Below are 17,959 nucleotides of genomic sequence, written 5' to 3'. Positions count from 1 at the left end.
GAAAACACAAACAAGGGTGGTGGATATAAACCGGGGTGTGCCACTCCCCAGATCGGCGGAAATAGTTACCAGTGGTGTTGGTGGCGGTCGCATTGGGGAGAGGTGTTCACGGGCGACGATAAAAAGTCCGCAGCGGTCGCTTTGCGTGTGGTTGTGTGTGTGTGTGCTGAGGAAGAGAGAGAGAGAGAGAGGGAGGGAGGGTGGAACGAGCGTCCCTTTCGGGCGACGTGCTTTTTCGGCGTTGACGCATCGGATGTAGCTGGCCGTCGGTGGGCGGGAGGTGCAACAGTGGAGGGCGTTGCCTTCCACGGAATCGGCGCATTTGGATTCCCGTCGCGTGGCGCGGTGAGATGCCGCCACCCCCGGGCCCTTTCCCCGCCGCGCCTTTCCTCCTCGCCCTCCGCCTCCCCGCCTTGCCACCCTTCTTCCTCTTCTGCCTCTTCCTCCTCGCCGGGACGTGCCTGGGCAACGATGCCGCCGCCCCTGACGGAACCCCAGGGAGGGAGTCGGCCCTGGCGACGCCTGAGGTAGCGGCCGCGGTCAATGGTGAGTCAATTTGGCCATTGAATAAAACCCCTTTTGAAAAGAGCCTTTCTCCGTAAAAGGTATTTTTGTTTTATTTTTGGGTACCTTAGCGTCTGAGTTCATCCTGGACGGTACCTTTCACACATAAATAGTTGGCCACACTTCAAGTTTGGACAGGATTCGAACTTAGACAAGGTGTGCCAACTTAGCCAAGACAAAAACGACACTATTATCGGGGGGAAGATAAACTCTCGCGAATTCATTTTAATTAGTCCTGCGAATGTATTTCAACGAACTGAGGTCATATATGTGGTATTTAAGTTAATGTAGTAAACAAAATTCCTAATTATTTACAATTATAATGCAATTACTAAACAAATATATCTTTATACCCTAGGCCCCCAACTTGAAATCAATATGGCACCAGGTTTACCGACTTATATTTCTAACAATTGAATTATATTAAATAGCAGGGTTGTTTAATTATTTTTTCAACTGCAACAGTGGTGATTGTTTTAGCGCTTTGGGGTGTAATAAAAAACTTCTTTCAACGAAGAAGCCGTATTGAAGTACGGTAGTTGATAAGTATTTCCTGTATGATAATGTTCTCAATCTACCTCTGCCGATCATGAAAAAAAAGATTCATTCGTTAAGTTGTGTGAAATACACTCATAGTACCGCATTGTTCGTAGTTGACATGATAATAACTGAAGCTATTTGGATAGAGCGCTTTGTACATTTAAAGCATTATACTGTGTTAAGATCCACACTAGCTTATTTATCGGAGTCACGCCCAAGGCAGTAGTTAATGCGATATACGACCAAACGGCTTATATTCACCTGATGTTGACAGTTGACATGCGTAGGTAATGTTGTGGTAGAATATCGGAGTGGAAATGAGGGGAGGAGAGAAAACTTAATAATTCTGTGTCACATTACTCTTTTGTATGGCGCTAACAGGTTCTTTCGTTCATGCGAGTGCCTCTCTTTGTTTAATATACCTGCATATGCGCTAAGACAACGAAGGAAATTTGATTTGCAGCAAGCCATGAATCTTTGATTGAAATATCTGCATAGCCATTATGTGTCTCGTATGGTCGGAGAGTTGGCGAACTTTGGCTTCGTTTATGGTCTCAGCAAACGCTTGGTGCGTTAAAACTCAGTCCGTGCGAGATGCTTGTACCTACGTATACCCCGTTGCTTTTATCATGCGAGCAAACCTTTGAGTTTCTGATCAAAATTATTTTCCGATTCTGTTTATTAAGTACGTCGGGGTAGAACTCGATACTTGTTTTACTACGATCCATATTCTTTCATGAGTTGGCCTAGAACATACGATATAGTGCTCGCTATTTGCTTCCTTCACCAATAGTGTTTTTTATATTAATGTGCATGATATTTTTTGAAATATCATTGTGACGCGACTGAAATCCCTGTACATGGGCCCAAAATGTCCCTTCCGCCGTAGGTTAATACTCCTATATAGTGATGGATTAGAGGCATCAAATTTACTTTAGGAAGAATATATAGGATAATAATTTTCATGCGATATTTTAAAGAATGCAAACAAAGCGCGAACTTGGACTTCCTTACGCTTACCCCATCCACTCATTCAGTAGATTTAGCTCCTCCGGGAAAAAAGTTTGCTCGGCGAGATACATATTAGTAAATCACGACTTCGGCACAAAAATTAAACGTCCGTTTGCACATTGCATCACTTGAGTTATGACCTTAATATTGATTACAATATGCTCTGTGAAGAAGGAAATGACCAACGGATTATTGTTTTGATTGTCTTTGTGACAAGAGCAGGCATAATCTTACACCATTATTTCGAAATAATATGACCAAAGTTCATTGTCCCACACCAAATTCTTTTTCAAATGGTTTTTAATAAGCGTTAAAAATAAATAATGTTGGAGTCCTCGAGATTTTATTTTTGTTTTGAGGCTTAATAAAAAGAATTCCATTACAAGTACAATGTTCGGTGCATGAAAACTTGATACCACTTCCAGCAATCTATTGAGTTCCACTACTGGACATGGGGTACACAGTTGGGTTACGGAGTATTGCATGGCAACTCAAGAAACGTACGCCTGATTAGGAAGGATTAAATCTGATTTCTTCCTTGTAGGATGCGAATATTTTTTTGTGCGCACTAAATTACCCGATGCGAATGGAGGAAGTTACCTGGACCGCGAAGAAAATGACTAAGAAGAAATTCACCTCTCTTCCTCATCCCTCGGTGAATCATTCTCTAGCTTAATTCCATTTTCTCGTTCAGATTTACGTAATACAAGATTATAAACTACAGTAAATGGAGGAAGTGCCACTCGAAACACTTTCAAACGGATAGCGATATTTCAAAATTTCCTTTACAGTTTATTCAGTCTGAATATTGATCCGGTAGTATGAAGTGGGACGTAATACGAGTTTGAGAAGTGGAAAAGGAGAAAAACATGTTCTATTTTTTTACAGATACCTTAAGTAGTGTTCCGACTAAAGTGGGAACTGAATAGGACATGGGTTATTCGAATTGAAAATCGAACTGGATGGAATGTAATCTAAGGGGTATAGTCTCCATTAAGGTGGCGAGAGACGAGAAATAGAAGGGAGGGAGAACAGGAGGGGAAAGTGCAAAGTGTGGATATCGGATGGCTTATAGGATGTAGAAAAGTACAACGATCAAAGGAGAGAGATGCATGAGAGGGAATCGTCATAAAAATTGAAGTAATTTTCACGAAGAGAAAGCCTTCGATGAGTTAAATGAATTCTGAGAGACGTCACTTACCAAGTTTCCTCATAAGAAATTGTGTTGATTGTTACATTTAGTGTGAACTTAATAATGGTTCAATTGAGTATAAAAAAGACTGTAAAAAATAAGTGTAAGGGCTACCCAACTAACGGAGAATGTTGTTGAAGCCAAGCGTACCTTCCTCATTCAAATCATTACATAGGCGCTGACGAGGTCATTAAGGTTCCAATTCTACCAAATTGGATTACGCTATGTTATCTCAAGCTTAGTGGAAATAAACTAGGAAAAGAGTTTGTTCCCCTCATACTTGATGATGATCCCGTTTCAACTAGTTCAATAGGTCCGATAAACCTTTTTCTCCTAAAAGCAAAAAAAACATATTTTGTCTTGATTATGTTATCCAGCTCTATACTGTGTGGTGCTGAAGATCCACTTTATCATGTCGGATGTCTTGAGCTGCCATACCTTATGTAATGGGAAAATGCACAGCAATGCATGGGCATTATAATTCGAATGAATATACATACGTGCCTAGAAATTAAAAATGGAATATTCCAAACCATGAGTGCATAAGTTGACAAACTTAACGATGACGGTACAGAAATAGACAATACAGCCTTTGATTATACATAATTTGTGATTGGGAGCTTATGTTTCCATGAGCATTAACATGGGCTGTGAGTTTGAATTAGTCAAACCTGCCAGACGTTATGAAACTAGATAATCCAGCTTTTTGAAGCCAAAGATTCAGTAATTTATTACTGCAGCATAATGAAAAATATTTAGACATTCCTTATGAATATTAAATAAAAGTGTTTTGCATTTCATGTTCTTCACATATTTTCCGCTTAATATTTATGAAATATTTAAGTTAAATATAATACATGTTCGCTACATATTTACTTCTGCTAGAAATTTCCAGGTAATGCTATTTTTTCACATGCTAAATTGAATTTAAATTAGATACAAACCTTCAAATATATCTAATATCGTTTTGATGAGAAAAGAGTGACATTATGGCGCGCGTATTTTCCTTGGTGTTTGCGTGCTAATATCTGGGTTGAATCCTCACAAGGATGTATCTCGTAAGGATAATGGAACTAAAGATAGTCCATTAATATTTTTTCCTTACATGTTGAGTTCTTCTATGCAACAATGCATTAGAGCAGGTATTAAAAGAAACGCATGCAATGCAAATCACATGCTATCTTTTCGTTACTTGCCGACCATATCCTTCCCGCAGACCTTTCTCTCTCGTTCGCCTGCCACATCACCGTTAACTTCCGGTCTCCTCTATTATTTCCTGCGTCTGCCAGTGTTTTCATTGTTGAATAAACGGACCTTATGTCCCATGAATGCAAGGACAGAGGGAGTTGCTAAGCGCGTTAAAAATCTTTTCGTCGTCGGGTAGTGTACATTTTGTGTTTTAATTTTTCTTCTTAGGGCCTGTTTTCATGATAAACGCCTCCCGTAGGGAAATATGTTTCGTCGAGGCTAATCCTAATGTCATATTTCAATTTTATACGCTCGCAGAAAAATATGTGAATTGAAGGAAAGTAGTGAATTGAGGAAACATGAGTTGGTGGAATGTTGGAATTCTGTGGTATACGGGAGGATTCAGATTAAACAGGGAAGTGTCAGTGAAAGAATCCGCGCTGCGGAAAGGAATGAAAGGGGATGGGGAATGCGAAGAAAGAAAAGTGTGTGTCGAAATGCAATTACACATTAGAAATTTTCTTTGGAATCCCAAGAAGATGCATGGAAGTTTTCAGAGACTTCCTAAATTCTAATATGTCACCAACTGCGTACCAAATAAATAATGTACTTCGTACTGAGGTACATTATTTATTTTATTTTAGAATATTTAGTTTTCCATTAGCATTGCCATTCGATGTTGCTCACCTTGTGTGTTTAGGTTTTGCGCTCCTACTAAGAACTGATTGTTTTCTTATTAATTTGTTTTGTAAACATTATTAAAACATTTCCCCAATTCTATTTACTTTTCTATTTCCTCGTAGTCTCAACTTCTTGTCGGGGCGTCCTATGCCTACTTACTCCCTCCTCCCCCGATTACTGAACGTATTGCGATATTTCACAGCCTTCGACGAATTCTCAACAATTGCTCCGTTCACGTTTTCTGCTTTCGTTGGGCTCATGTCACCATCTTCTTTCCTCTTTCGATTTATTTTCAACTTCTTTCTTGGTTTTTCTCTATACATGTAAAGGTATACACCCTTCTTTATGTTGAAATCTCTAAAGTCTCCTTTCTTCGAATTTCTAAACCATAAAACGCTTTATTATTTGTTAGACTTATCTTTTTCTTGGCGTATCTGCTCAAGTATGTGGCTTCTATTACGGACCTTTCTATACATCCGTTCAGAGCAAAAAGAGTTTGGCTAATATCGCATCTCATGGTTTTGTCTTGATCCGCTAAAATGCCATATCATGGGCGCAATTTCAATCCTTATATATTGAGCGAGAAGATCTTTCAAATTTTTCATAGAATTGCATGTGTCTAATTTGTCTCTCTATCTTGTACAGTCCACCCAAATGGCCGATTTGGCCAGTTCTCTCATGCTTAACTAATCCTGGAAGCATTATTTCGTATTTCCAAAGTGATGACCTTGACTCTGAGTAAAACACTTATCATGTTCAACCTGATTAATGATAGGGACATCGTTACGCATATTATATTTGGCACATAACAGCAATTACCAACTGTCTCTCTATCAGTATAGCCTCATATCAAATATTTTCGTGCCAATATTGCAGCCTTATTTATAGCTTTATCACTGTAGGTGATTTAGTTAACTGAACGAGAATGAGGCCCAGGATTCCACGTGTATGATTCTTTGATTTTTACTGTGACCGTCCTAAAGCGAACTTGCAAAATTCAGGCTTAAAAGCTCCCATGCATGCATGATATGGGGTCATAATTTACGCTGAAATTAGGCTAATGCAATTAACAAGAGAACAATGAATTTACTTCTCAACCTCCGGACAAATCATAATTAAAGTTATTAGCTGTGTTAATGATAGCTTGCCGCGCGAATCTTGAATTGAGTCTTGATTGAATTAAAACTTCAAAGGAATGGCGAAGAGTTGAATAAATGTTGCCTTCGATGAAATGTTGTCTTGAGTGTGAAGAAAAATACGCGTACTTGTTGTTTAAATGGTCTTTTAAACATTTTTGGGAGGCTCCATACACTCTTCAATGGGTAAGATGAGATTAGATATTTTAAAGTGTGAAAAGGCTTTCTACAAACGGGGAGGTAAATATTTTAATGAAGGAGGAATCATTTTGTGTTTTCAGCTTGACTGATATACGGTGTATATCGTGTGTGTGTGTGTATATATATATATGTAAATATATCCAAATGTTATATATATATATATATATATATATATATATATATATATATATATATATATATATATATATATATATAACATTTGGATGCACAATTGGCCACAAAAATATACATAGAGAACACGTAAAAGGACACTGACATTACAGAATGTTAAAGCTTTCGGCCTTCTCTCAGGCCTTCTTCAGGTCAGTGTGACCAGAGTTTGATCGGCAGTGGGATGTTGAAGACTGTGATAGAGGGGAGAATGTTGGGGAAAAGAGGAGAGGGCAGGAGTATAATAGGGATGTTGGGTGGGGTGAAGGGAGGAAGGAAGTACACAGAGATATAGAGGGACTGTTGTAGAGTAGAATGTTGGATTGTGTTTTGTTAGAAGATATTTATTTGATAGTTGTGTCCATCGGAAACCTACCCTAAATGGTAGATTACCGTGAATATATATACACACATAAGTAAACGCGAATGCTTAAATAATCTTTTATGCAAGTATTAAATGTCATTTCCATTGAAAGCGTCACTTCAAATTCTGACGACTTTTTCGTAAGAGCTTTAACAATTCTTTTGTTATTCTACTTTAGTGTCGAGATTGAACGGTATTTAATTTTTAATATTTTTTATCGGTATTGAATATTTAATAACGGTATTTTATTTTAATTAATATAATTTTCGATAATAAAGGCTGTCATTTAAGGAATGGTCATTCGGAATAACTCTTCTAAACTGCGTCGTGTCGTCCGCAGCTAGCAAATATTTTCATCAACAAATTCATTCCGGCCAATCGAGGATTCTATCCCATCAAATCAAATCCTGCGGCCTTGGAGATCTTTGTGCGCCATCCTTTTGGACGTTCAGATTAGCACTTCATCGTAAAAATTTATTCCCGACATATTTGCTCCTGCAACTCATCATTACACGTCTTCAAAGTGGTATTTGAGCATTTCCTAATGTGGAGGGCACACTATATCAAGGTAATCATAAGTTAAGAATGGGAGATATAGAATGGGTGAGTTGCCCGCTGGGGTAGTAAGGGGGCTTTCTTATTATTTGAGGGAACACGAACTACGTAGGGAAAATAATGTTTTGAAGCATTTTTGTTCCGAGTGTGTGGAGAAACGGCTCGGCAGGACTATGAGCCGATGAGCGGAGAATCTTAATAATGCCACTCCAATCAGCTTTGCCGGTAGATAAAAAGCTTGGGCGTGATATTTTTTACGCTGTTGAAATTCACCATTGATATTGGCGCTGGCATAGCCCCCTCTCCCTCCTTTAAGGTTCACCGAGAAAGCTTTTGGGCGTGACCACAATAGACGTTTTTTTTCTCCCCTCTCTCACTTCTGTTGTGGAGCATACAACGCTGCGCTATAATAAATCCCGGCTTTCGCCTCTTACCCGCCGGAGAGTAACCACCACGCAACTAAGAGAACGAGTCAATGTCACCTTTCCTCAATACATACATACTTTCCGTTCGCCTTGGCAGATATCGCCGCGAGCGGTTTTCGTGTTGAGGTTATCAATTGTAATTCTGAGTACCCCTTCGGCTTCTCTCGCGTTCGAGTTTTTCCATTGAATTCATTCTCGCGAAGTTTTGTTTCACGGTCAATTTTTTTGTATTACCCTTAGCCGATATATTATATCAGGTATTAAATTGGAACGCGAGTTTGTTTTTCCTCTTATATTGGAAGCTACGCCTTATTCATTAAAATCGTCACGCTGGCTGAGTTTCCTTGGTCATTTAATAACGCATTTGACCATTAATCGATTTGGCTTTGAATTTGATTCGATTAAATATTTATTCTTCTGGCACGGCCGTCACGTGAGAATGACGTAGTGTGCTAATAATAAGGAGCTCTACTTACATTTCAGGGTTGTCGAAGTCATAACGCGGAGGTGGTATGTTGAATTACTAATGTTATAGTAAGTTGAACATGATCAAAGCAATGCTGTATCTATAGCACTAAACCAAAATTATCTCCTGAGAGAACTCTGAAATATTGAATCATTTTTTACACGCATTATTTGGCACTACTACTTTTGTCGACGACCAGCTTAAGGAGCCGGGTGATGGTCTAGACCTAATGATTATTTTGCCAATTCGTCGGAATCTATCGGAGGATAGTACGTAAATAGCTACGAAGATATGCCATCGTTTTCTTATATAATATACGTGAGTTTCACACATTTGAACCCGAGGCTCTGGAATTCATGCAAACGATGGGTATATGTGAAAAAGTGAACAGATGTTATTACGCCATAATTTTGTTGATTTATCAGTTTCTTAAATAGAAAGCAATAAGAAAGATGATAGGATTTCGACGGTTATTTTGAAGATTTAGAACAGCACAGAAAGATTTATGGCTTAATTGAAAAGTTTTTAAAAGAAGGCCGCCTTGTTAGTCAAACAATCTTACGAACGAATAGAAAATTTGTACCTTTTTTTTAGAAAACCTAGGAATAGAACCAATGAAGACGCAAAGAATGCATCGCCACAACGAATACATTACTCAATCTACGACTACTTATACGAGTTTGGCGCTGACTCTGAGGGAATATTTCTGATCCCACATTTACTCTTGGTACCGGCGATCCAAACATGGGAAGTGAAGGCGATATTACTGTCGTTAAGTGCAGATATATAAGGATTACAATAAAACAAAACATTAAGCCTAACGATTCAAAGTACTGGCAAGTAAACTTCTCTAATTATGTCATACTCGCACAATGAAATCGCAGTTTTCCCTTTCTGGCTGCTAATTTAACATCTCATGCTAATGATCCTTTGCTCACATTCACGTTAATATGTGCATGTATATAAAAAAGCTTTCATTGAACATTAACACAATAAAACGGTGGAAAAAATGCTATAAAAAGCGTAATGATGTGGTATTTTGTTCAATGAAATTCTTACTTGGCTTGATCCTGGGGATACGGTAGTCCATAATTTCGTACCTATTCGGCCGCAGGTTCGATGTGTGCCCAAAGCGTGAATTGTTCATTTTAATCAATCGTTGGGAAGAAGTGGTTGGACGTTTGAGGTCTCAGTGGTTCCCCTTGGATTTGGGGTTTTTTTCCTGTTTCCCCCGGTTATTTGTGGCTTCGAATTTTCCTCTTGTTTGTTCAAGTTTTCTCGAATCCTCGGAGGCGCTAAGTGGTCTGACAGTATGAAGTATCTCGCAAATGTGGAGAAGGAGCTGCTTGGAGACTTGTTTGCGTTTTAGGGGGATTTGCACTCCCAGAATCCGCGGAGCTTTTCATCCCGAAGCGCCGGTCGAAGGTAGACCAGTCTTCATGTCGACCCTCGTCAAATTGCTGCCGTGGATTCGTATGAATTTAAAGTGGGCTCATAACACCAGTTCAAAACATTTCGGGCGGTGAACAGCCCCGTGTTTTTAAATAAATGATTAGTTATGCTCCCGCGTTAAAGACCTTGGAAAACTGACATTAGTGAAGTTTTGGCCCTTTAACTTAATTTCGTTCGTTTTCCAAGCGGCACGTAACTTCCCAAGTGCTCACCACACTGTCGAACTGTTTTTGATACTCCGTCGAATCCATTGCTAAAGAAAAATTACTATTCTTTGCCCGAGGACTCCTTACAGTTTAAAGAATAGCACACTGCACAGAAATGTGTTCACGTGCATGTTGCTTTCATGATTGTTGCCTTATCTGCTTCTTTGGGATAGGGGTTCGCCGTGAGCGCTTTCCAAGTTAAACTGTTCTGCCCTCTTCCGTCCGTTGCTCTTCATCACTATCAAGTAACGCTACTTCCATTACTCAACGCTACTACCATTCATTCCAACTGCTCTAATTTCTCTCCTCGCAGCGCGACGCGACGCATGCTCTCAGCTTCTTCCACGTGCTAGGATTTCAATTTTCTTCCTGCTGATTTTGATGGCACAGTGAAATTGAATTATTTCAAAATTTAGTTCATTCGAAATAAATGGTAATTGTAATTTCCATTATTTTCTTCGAAATCCTCATTTGAAACAATCTTAACAAAGGTACATTTAATGATTCAAATTTCCCAAGAGTAATCAAATAGGAAATCACGAAACCATAATGTATTTTGGTTCGAGTGGATTAAAAAAAAGACTTGGGTAATGGACGCCTTAATTACCAATTTCTCGGATTATAAATAATAATTTTGGTAGTTGGGGGCGTCCAGTGACGACTTGGATGTTTTATTGGGCCAAATATGAACCTATTTTATCCCCCATCTAAGGAACTGCAATGTTTCCTCCTCGGCCTCCCACCACCCCTTGTAACGTACGAATTTTACTTCTTCGTCGGCTTTTAATATATTGTTTGCGCGGATCCTCATTGATTAGCTTTCCCCTTTGTGCTCTCGTTAAATATATATTATATATAAATATATATAAAACCATAAACACAGTAATCAAGCCGAAGGTTGGTTTAGTATATATATATATATATATATATATATATATATATATATATATATATATATATATATATATATATTATTCGCGTGTGTTTACGAATGGCTCATGAGTCACACAACGATATTCTAAACAATTATCGCGAGCACTCTTAGGTGACCCTACTGCGCTGACAATGGAAGTGTAATTGATCGTTCATCATTATAGCGAATTCAGATGGAAGCAGATGTTGGACACCATTTGGTTTTTGCTGGTTTTGTGTGCTCAGCAATAGAATCAAGTAGGATAGATTAAGGAATTTAGATTTTAAATTTAGAATGGAGATTTAGCAGAAGTAGAATTTTTGTCACGTGACGTTTGCTCCCACCCTCGCTGTATTGCGTATGTATGCATGTTCATGGCAGTCCAGCTTTCTTGCCATATTTTTGCTAATTCCGTGTTTTTAATACCCTCTGGAGTTCGAATTGAAAGAGTTCTACTAAACATCCTTGAAGCAATTCGTTCAAGGATCCTTGCTGATATTATAGGAATAGACGCCGACAGCGTCTGCTACACACTGCAGGTAAATTTCTTCTCCGTTCACGGAAAATCCTTTGATGTTCTATCTTTGTGTTTTTTTTTATTGGCTCTCCCAGCATATGTTAGATGGGACTGGAGAGAAGGTCGCATCCTTGTCAGGCTTCTTTTTCAATATTCTAGAGAGTTAATAGATGGTGCTTAAGATGTTTTAACCCATTCCAAGTTCTCACAACAATTTCGACATTTCGTTCCGTTTTTCGTAATAATCCACGAATAACAGATGCAATGTTCGGAGTGAGTATTTAAGTCTTCTCTTTTGGTGCGTACCCCAGCAAAATTTTTTAAGTGTAACTAATGATACTAGCATCGGTGCAATTCCCCAAACCGCGAGACACAATAGTCATGATCTGATTCCGGTTTTAGCGGTCCCGTGCAGAAAAAATTGAAGGGCTCTTGTTCAAGTGATCCGTGATGCAGAGCGGCATCAGAATTTGATTTGGGCACTCATAAAAAAGAAGGAAGGAGAGAAAGGTAGAATTTAATAACGGAAGTGGCCTGGAGCTGCAAGGGCGTGGCGTGCAATCAGAATATTTACGGCCGAATGAGAGGACAATTGATCGGAATTGAGCTAGTTTTCTCCCGAGTCTCGAGAGTTATTTCTATTCATCGACTTGAAAGCTCGATGCTCACGTGATTGCGATTCCAAATCGCTCATCAATGTGGTGTATCGCATTACGATGCAAGTGTTACACGTTTGATATTTCCATCCGTTATTGACGCACGACATAATTATAATATAAAGGTATATTGAGGATATATATTTCGAGAATTCAAGCCAACATATCGTTTTATAATCCCCTATCGATAACGTTCATAATGAAATGTGTGGAAAGTTCGAATCGATGAACGTAAAAATAATCGTCGCGTTGTTTAGTCGCAGTAATGTAATGCGATATGCAGTATGTAATACTGTGTTGATCAGTGACATTGCATTAATCGAAAATCGACGCGTTAAAACTTTTTCGATCCGTCTAACGATTCACATCACCTATGATGTTCACACTGAAGCATGTGACAGCCTCGGATGAACGCGCACCTCCCCTGGGATGGCTTGCTGCTGGATGAACAGAGTGAATATTGACGACAGGAGTGAAGGAAAACAAACACACCGCTCCGGGCGAGATTCCGTGCGATTGTTACGGGTTTCACTCGAGTGAGCCGCGCGGGGACTGGCCTAGCCTCGCAGCATTATACGAGTGGGCACAATTATTACGGCCGCTTTCATTTTCACCTCGACGAAATTAGCCTTGAGCAACAATTTAATCACCGCAATTTCTTTGGTACAGATTTAAAATGCTAATCACCCAAACTTTGGGCGAATCTCGAGGATAATTTTGCGTACGATAATGTCTTTTAATCAAGGGGCACTTGCGAAATGGCGCGCCCCCGTCGATTGCAATTACAATTGGAACAACAATTCCGTCGAGTGTTGGGTAACGTTCCGTTACCGTAATTTCCCTCCTCCGCCCCGGACACTTCCCTTGCGATGTGTCGCGGATTTCTTTCGCTGACGCCGCTGATAGTTTCGCGCCTCTGTCACTTCAATTATTGCGGTACTTTTTTTTTTTAATGTTTGGTGCAATGGCTACGAGACAAAGGCGATTAACGTGCAAGAATGCGTCAGTGGAATGACGGGAGAGGGGTGGGCTGTTTTTTTCTTGAGGCGTGAGAAAGCAATTTAGAAATTGTCCATTTCCATCCTACTCTTTTGACATTTGTCGACATCCCCCTCGAACAGTCATGCTTTAGCCACAAAATGTCAACCCTTATGGTTGTCCTCTTATGTCACGTTTCGTTTACCCAGGTGTGCTTCCTCCAGAATGATTCAAATTTAAGTGAATTTTGTCGATTGTACACGGTTGACTATCAGCCTTCCCATTCGTCGATACGCCAATGTAGGATTTTTTCAATCTTTTCGTGGACCTTGTCTAAAATTCAGTTGCTTTCATAGAGATGTAGGTAACACCCGCTGTAACTCCTTTTATCGTCCCGAATATACGCTGAAGTATTCTATCTACCTGTCAATTCTGACGTAACACACGGACGATCCCTGATTGCGTTCTTTTTTCTTCGAATGAATGGCGAAATGCGTCGGAGACAAAGGGGAATCATTTGCATGAATGCGTCGGTGAAAGAAACAAGGGCGGAGTTGAAAGTATTTTATTTTTTTATTGACGGCTGTTGAAGGCACGAGGATACCCCGAGAAAGTTGGTGGTAATCAGTCCGCGTTTTTATTACGCAGATTTTGTTTTCCACGGACGAACTTCCAACACTCCAACCAATCGCTGCCTCGCGTAGTCCCGGGGGGCAAACAGTGGCTCCAGCGGCGGAATGCCTCCAGACGTGCCCATTAAAAAAGAACCCCGAGGGAGAGTGTGGAGGGGGGGGGGGAAATTGTTGTTGCCTCGGAAGAAAACCGCACTTCAGTTCGCTGCAACTCCGCCCTTTCCCTAAACCCCTTCCTCCGCTAGGCCACAACCTCTTTCAACGTCTGCGTCGAGATTTCTAATCGATCAGCACGAGAGTAATTAGGTCTCACTTGTTTTTTCGACGTTCACCATTAAATTTATAATTCACGGACATCATATACTTTTGATGCATAATATCTGCCCTTTTGGTCCGGGCACTCTTCTATTTTTAATTATTTCGGTATATTTTTCCGCCTTAGAGTTTAATCAACTCCTTAATGAGTGTCGCGAGATCTTTTCCTTGCTCTTCACTGATTTCCCTCCGGAACCAGGCAACGAATTTCATCAAAGTACAGGTAATTTGATCGAGCGTATTCATCAATTCGATTCATTTACCTAAACAGAAAATTCCGAGGAGTATTTTATGAATGAGCGCACTCTGGTGTCTTTGTCAAAAACGAGTTGGTACGATCACTGGAGCTCGAGGTAGAGAGATCTCTTTTTCGTTTCCTTCTGGTTATGGTTTTCAGATAAACAAATATCTTTCTCAACTCTCTCATGGCCAGTTTTCCTGATCCGAAGTTGATACGGGAGTATTGATTTCCGAAGAAGCCTCTGCCCTCATAATTCAGTTGAGTTTCCGCGCTGAAGAAATCGCGGGTGCCCATCGCTGGAGGAGGATTTCGTTCGAGTGGGCAAGCGGTGGGTGACCGTTGGCCGGGAACGGTGAAATCTCCCCTGGAGGAGTGAGGCGGATAGTGGGGAGGATGGGCGAAAGGAATCCCCCCTCCTACCACGAGGTTTCCACTTGTTTCCTCTGCCTCTCCCGTTGGCGTAGGATTCAGTGCGCGAAGGAATGAGAATGGAACGTGGCGTTGCTTATAGGGGACAAAACTGAAATAAAGCTAATGATATATTAACCCTTACGCTGTAGAGGGTGGTTCGCCGAGGTTGGGTCATCAAATTATTAAAGTACAAGTGCTAAAATCGCGTCTTCTTTCTGTAATATATTTACTAATTTTTATTTCGTCAGCATGAGAAAGAAGTGTGCTAACTCATACACTGTACATGTGTGTATATATTATATTTTTAGGTAATCTACCGATTAAGGTAGGTTTCGGATGGACACAAGTACCAAATAAATATTTGGTCTCTCCTAAGTAAACACAACCCAACATCCTACTCTACAGCAATTCCCTCTTCATCTCTTGAGTACTTTCTTCCTCCTTTCATCCCGTCCAACATCCCTATCCTAGGACACGAATAGGATAGGGTATATTGTGCCTGTATACGCACATACACGCAAAGGTATAAATAAATAAATAAATAAATATATATATATGTGTGTGTGTATATATATATATATATATATATATATATATATATATATATATATATATATATATATATATATATATATTATATATAATACAGATGCTGATTTTTAAAACAGAAACACAATCTGCTCCTATGTTTTTATATATTTGTGCGTCGCCGAAAAGCATTCCATTTCGCAGATATATATATATATATATATATATATATATATATATATGTATATATGTTTATTTATTTATGTATATATAATGTATGTGTATGATGTTACCTATACATGTATGTGTGTATTTAGAGAGTTGATAATCCAGTGGGTGGATCGTTGGACTATCAGGTTTGATTCCTGGGGAATCCTCTGGGCACCATCAGCTTTAAACAAGCTGCGTGATTTTTCTGGCACCAGATATTCCTGGGATACCATAGGCAGCGCAGGGAAAGGGCCCGCCCCCCTGATGTGTGAATTCCGAGTGCATGAGTAGGTAATCTTCTTCCTATATAGAATGCATACACATTCCTACTTACATTAACACACACACATACTATATAGTACATGCGTGTGTTTGCGTATGTGCCTACATACTTATGTACCCATGCATACATTCTTTTTTCACCGTAGTATCTCCTTTCTAATCTCCTTAAAGGAGGAAGTTCAGGTTTTTTCTCCTCTTTTTCTGCGAAATTCGTTGTCGTGATGATGATGATGATGACGGCATTGATGGGGCCGCACTACTCCTTCTGCGTGTATTCCTCCCCCACCCTCGCCCCCGCCTCTCCCTTCCCCCCGCCATCCGGTTGACTCTTGCGCTCATGGAATGGGTAGGCACTTTTGTTGGGCTGTCGACCGTGCCGTCCACCCTCACCAAATCATTGGGTAAATAGGTTACGTATTGGCGAGCGGGCGACCGCTTTCGGGGCCATTCAAATCGACGCCGTCCGCGTTTCTTTTTTGTTTTGTTCACTCTTGAACATTCCCCTCCGGGAAGCCATCGGAGTGGTCCGGCGTTTCGCAAACTCGAGCGATTCCAGGGATTTGAAGGTGTGATGATCCCCAGGGATGCAATTTCTACGATCGTTCTCCGCGCAATTGGCATCCCTCTGGAGGGTGGGGGGTGTGATTGGAAACCGCAATCGGTTCGGGCGCCCGCGTTGCGTTTTGCCCTCATGGATTGCCGGAAATTTTCGGGGCGTTTCGGCGGGGGAATAAACAAGTTAAGGGCGCCCAAAAAGGAAAATTCCACATTATCGCACCTAGCACGTCGCTTCAAAAACACCGGGAAAGCTTTCTTTTAGAAAAATTATTATTCTCTCTCACCGAGAAGAGTAGCCTGCGTTTTGAAAACTTCAAAAAAAAAAAAACAAGGAATAAACTCGTCTGACATATTTTGGGGCACGAGGGCGGGCAGAAGACAATAGCGGAGGGAAAAGTGAACAAGAGAAACTTCATATCCACAGAGGTAGACTACATCTATTTTAAACGAAGAAAGCAGGAAATGGAAGACGCGAGGTAGAGAAATTACGGATAGGAGAGAAGTGAAGCCAATATGGCATGGAGTGTAGATCAGTATAAAGACATCTATTGGGTGAGCCAGCTTTGGTGAGCTATGGGTAGAATTGCAATCGAAATGTATTTCCTTGACCGAAAGGAAGTATTTACAATGCATACATTCATTGAAATTATAAAATTCTCCGACATATACTTATATTTCCTACCGGGTTGCGAGCATTGGGGAGAGGAAAGTCTTCGATGATGGTCATCTAGTGGAACGAAATACCGACGTTTGATAATTTGTACTCTTTTATGATGCCGTATTGATTTAATGCATAAAACTTGCTCTTAATGACTGATGACGATTCATAACTTGACGGCGAAAAAATCCTAAGTCTTTCAGATTGATTCACTGGTGAAAATTACGGAAGTATTTCGATACATTCCATGTCGATTCAACTCAGATACATTTACGAAAATCAAAGAGAAAATTACCCTTATTTCCTTCTTTGGGCGTTTTCATACTAGTAATATATTTCCTTCCGCAAGAAATGTAATATATTCCTCGTGAATGGGTGATCAGGGAGTCCTCATCTGGAACGCATGTCATTGGAGAGATGCTTTATTTTCTCTTCCGTCGTCTGGAACTCATTCATGAGTGACCAACGGCGTTTTTACGGCTCCGAGTGTAGCGGGTGCTAATGCAAGCTCCTTTAATCTTTCATCTTCCATGTGTGCCAACTCTTCCTAGCAAACCGGCATGGGCGTGCAACCGGTCTCAAATTTCACGCATTCCATGCTATTCACAAATGCTACACCGGCTTCACTTTGAATCCTCGGGGAAATTCAGTGAGAGTTAGATTCAAAATCTTGCTATAAATATGGTTTAATCATTACTCTTTGACTCTCATTAATCTGTGAAACGACTCAAATTTTAGATAAGCAGTTGAAATAGTTTGACAGCATATTTTGCGAAAATATGCTATTTACTTTTTCAGCTCTCACCTGGTCTTCTCGCTCTCAGACTCAATGATTCGTCCTGTCATTCATATAACTATGATTACTTGGATACCTATGCAGATAATTATTAAATTTGACCATTTATTTG

The 17,959-nt window shown here is 40.1% G+C and overlaps 1 protein-coding gene across 1 annotated transcript in view; it reads left to right on the top strand.

Moving 5' to 3' along the window:
* The first annotated feature begins 253 nt into the window (after nt 1-253).
* LOC139696560 (uncharacterized) overlaps nt 254-17,959 on the top strand; it is a 183,742-nt gene continuing 166,036 nt past the window's right edge. Inside the window, exon 1 of the mRNA XM_071595364.1 lies at nt 254-546. Within this exon, the coding sequence (XP_071451465.1) occupies nt 351-546 (196 nt within the window). The 5' untranslated portion in view covers nt 254-350. The remainder of the gene's footprint in view (nt 547-17,959) is intronic.

Source organism: Hetaerina americana, unplaced genomic scaffold, assembly GCF_022747635.1.
Source record: "Hetaerina americana unplaced genomic scaffold, ioHetAmer1.1.p SCAF_7, whole genome shotgun sequence".
Classification (NCBI taxonomy): Eukaryota; Metazoa; Arthropoda; class Insecta; order Odonata; family Calopterygidae; genus Hetaerina; species Hetaerina americana.
Note: the sequence above shows the minus strand (reverse complement) of the source record. Positions and strands in the feature narration are given on the sequence as shown.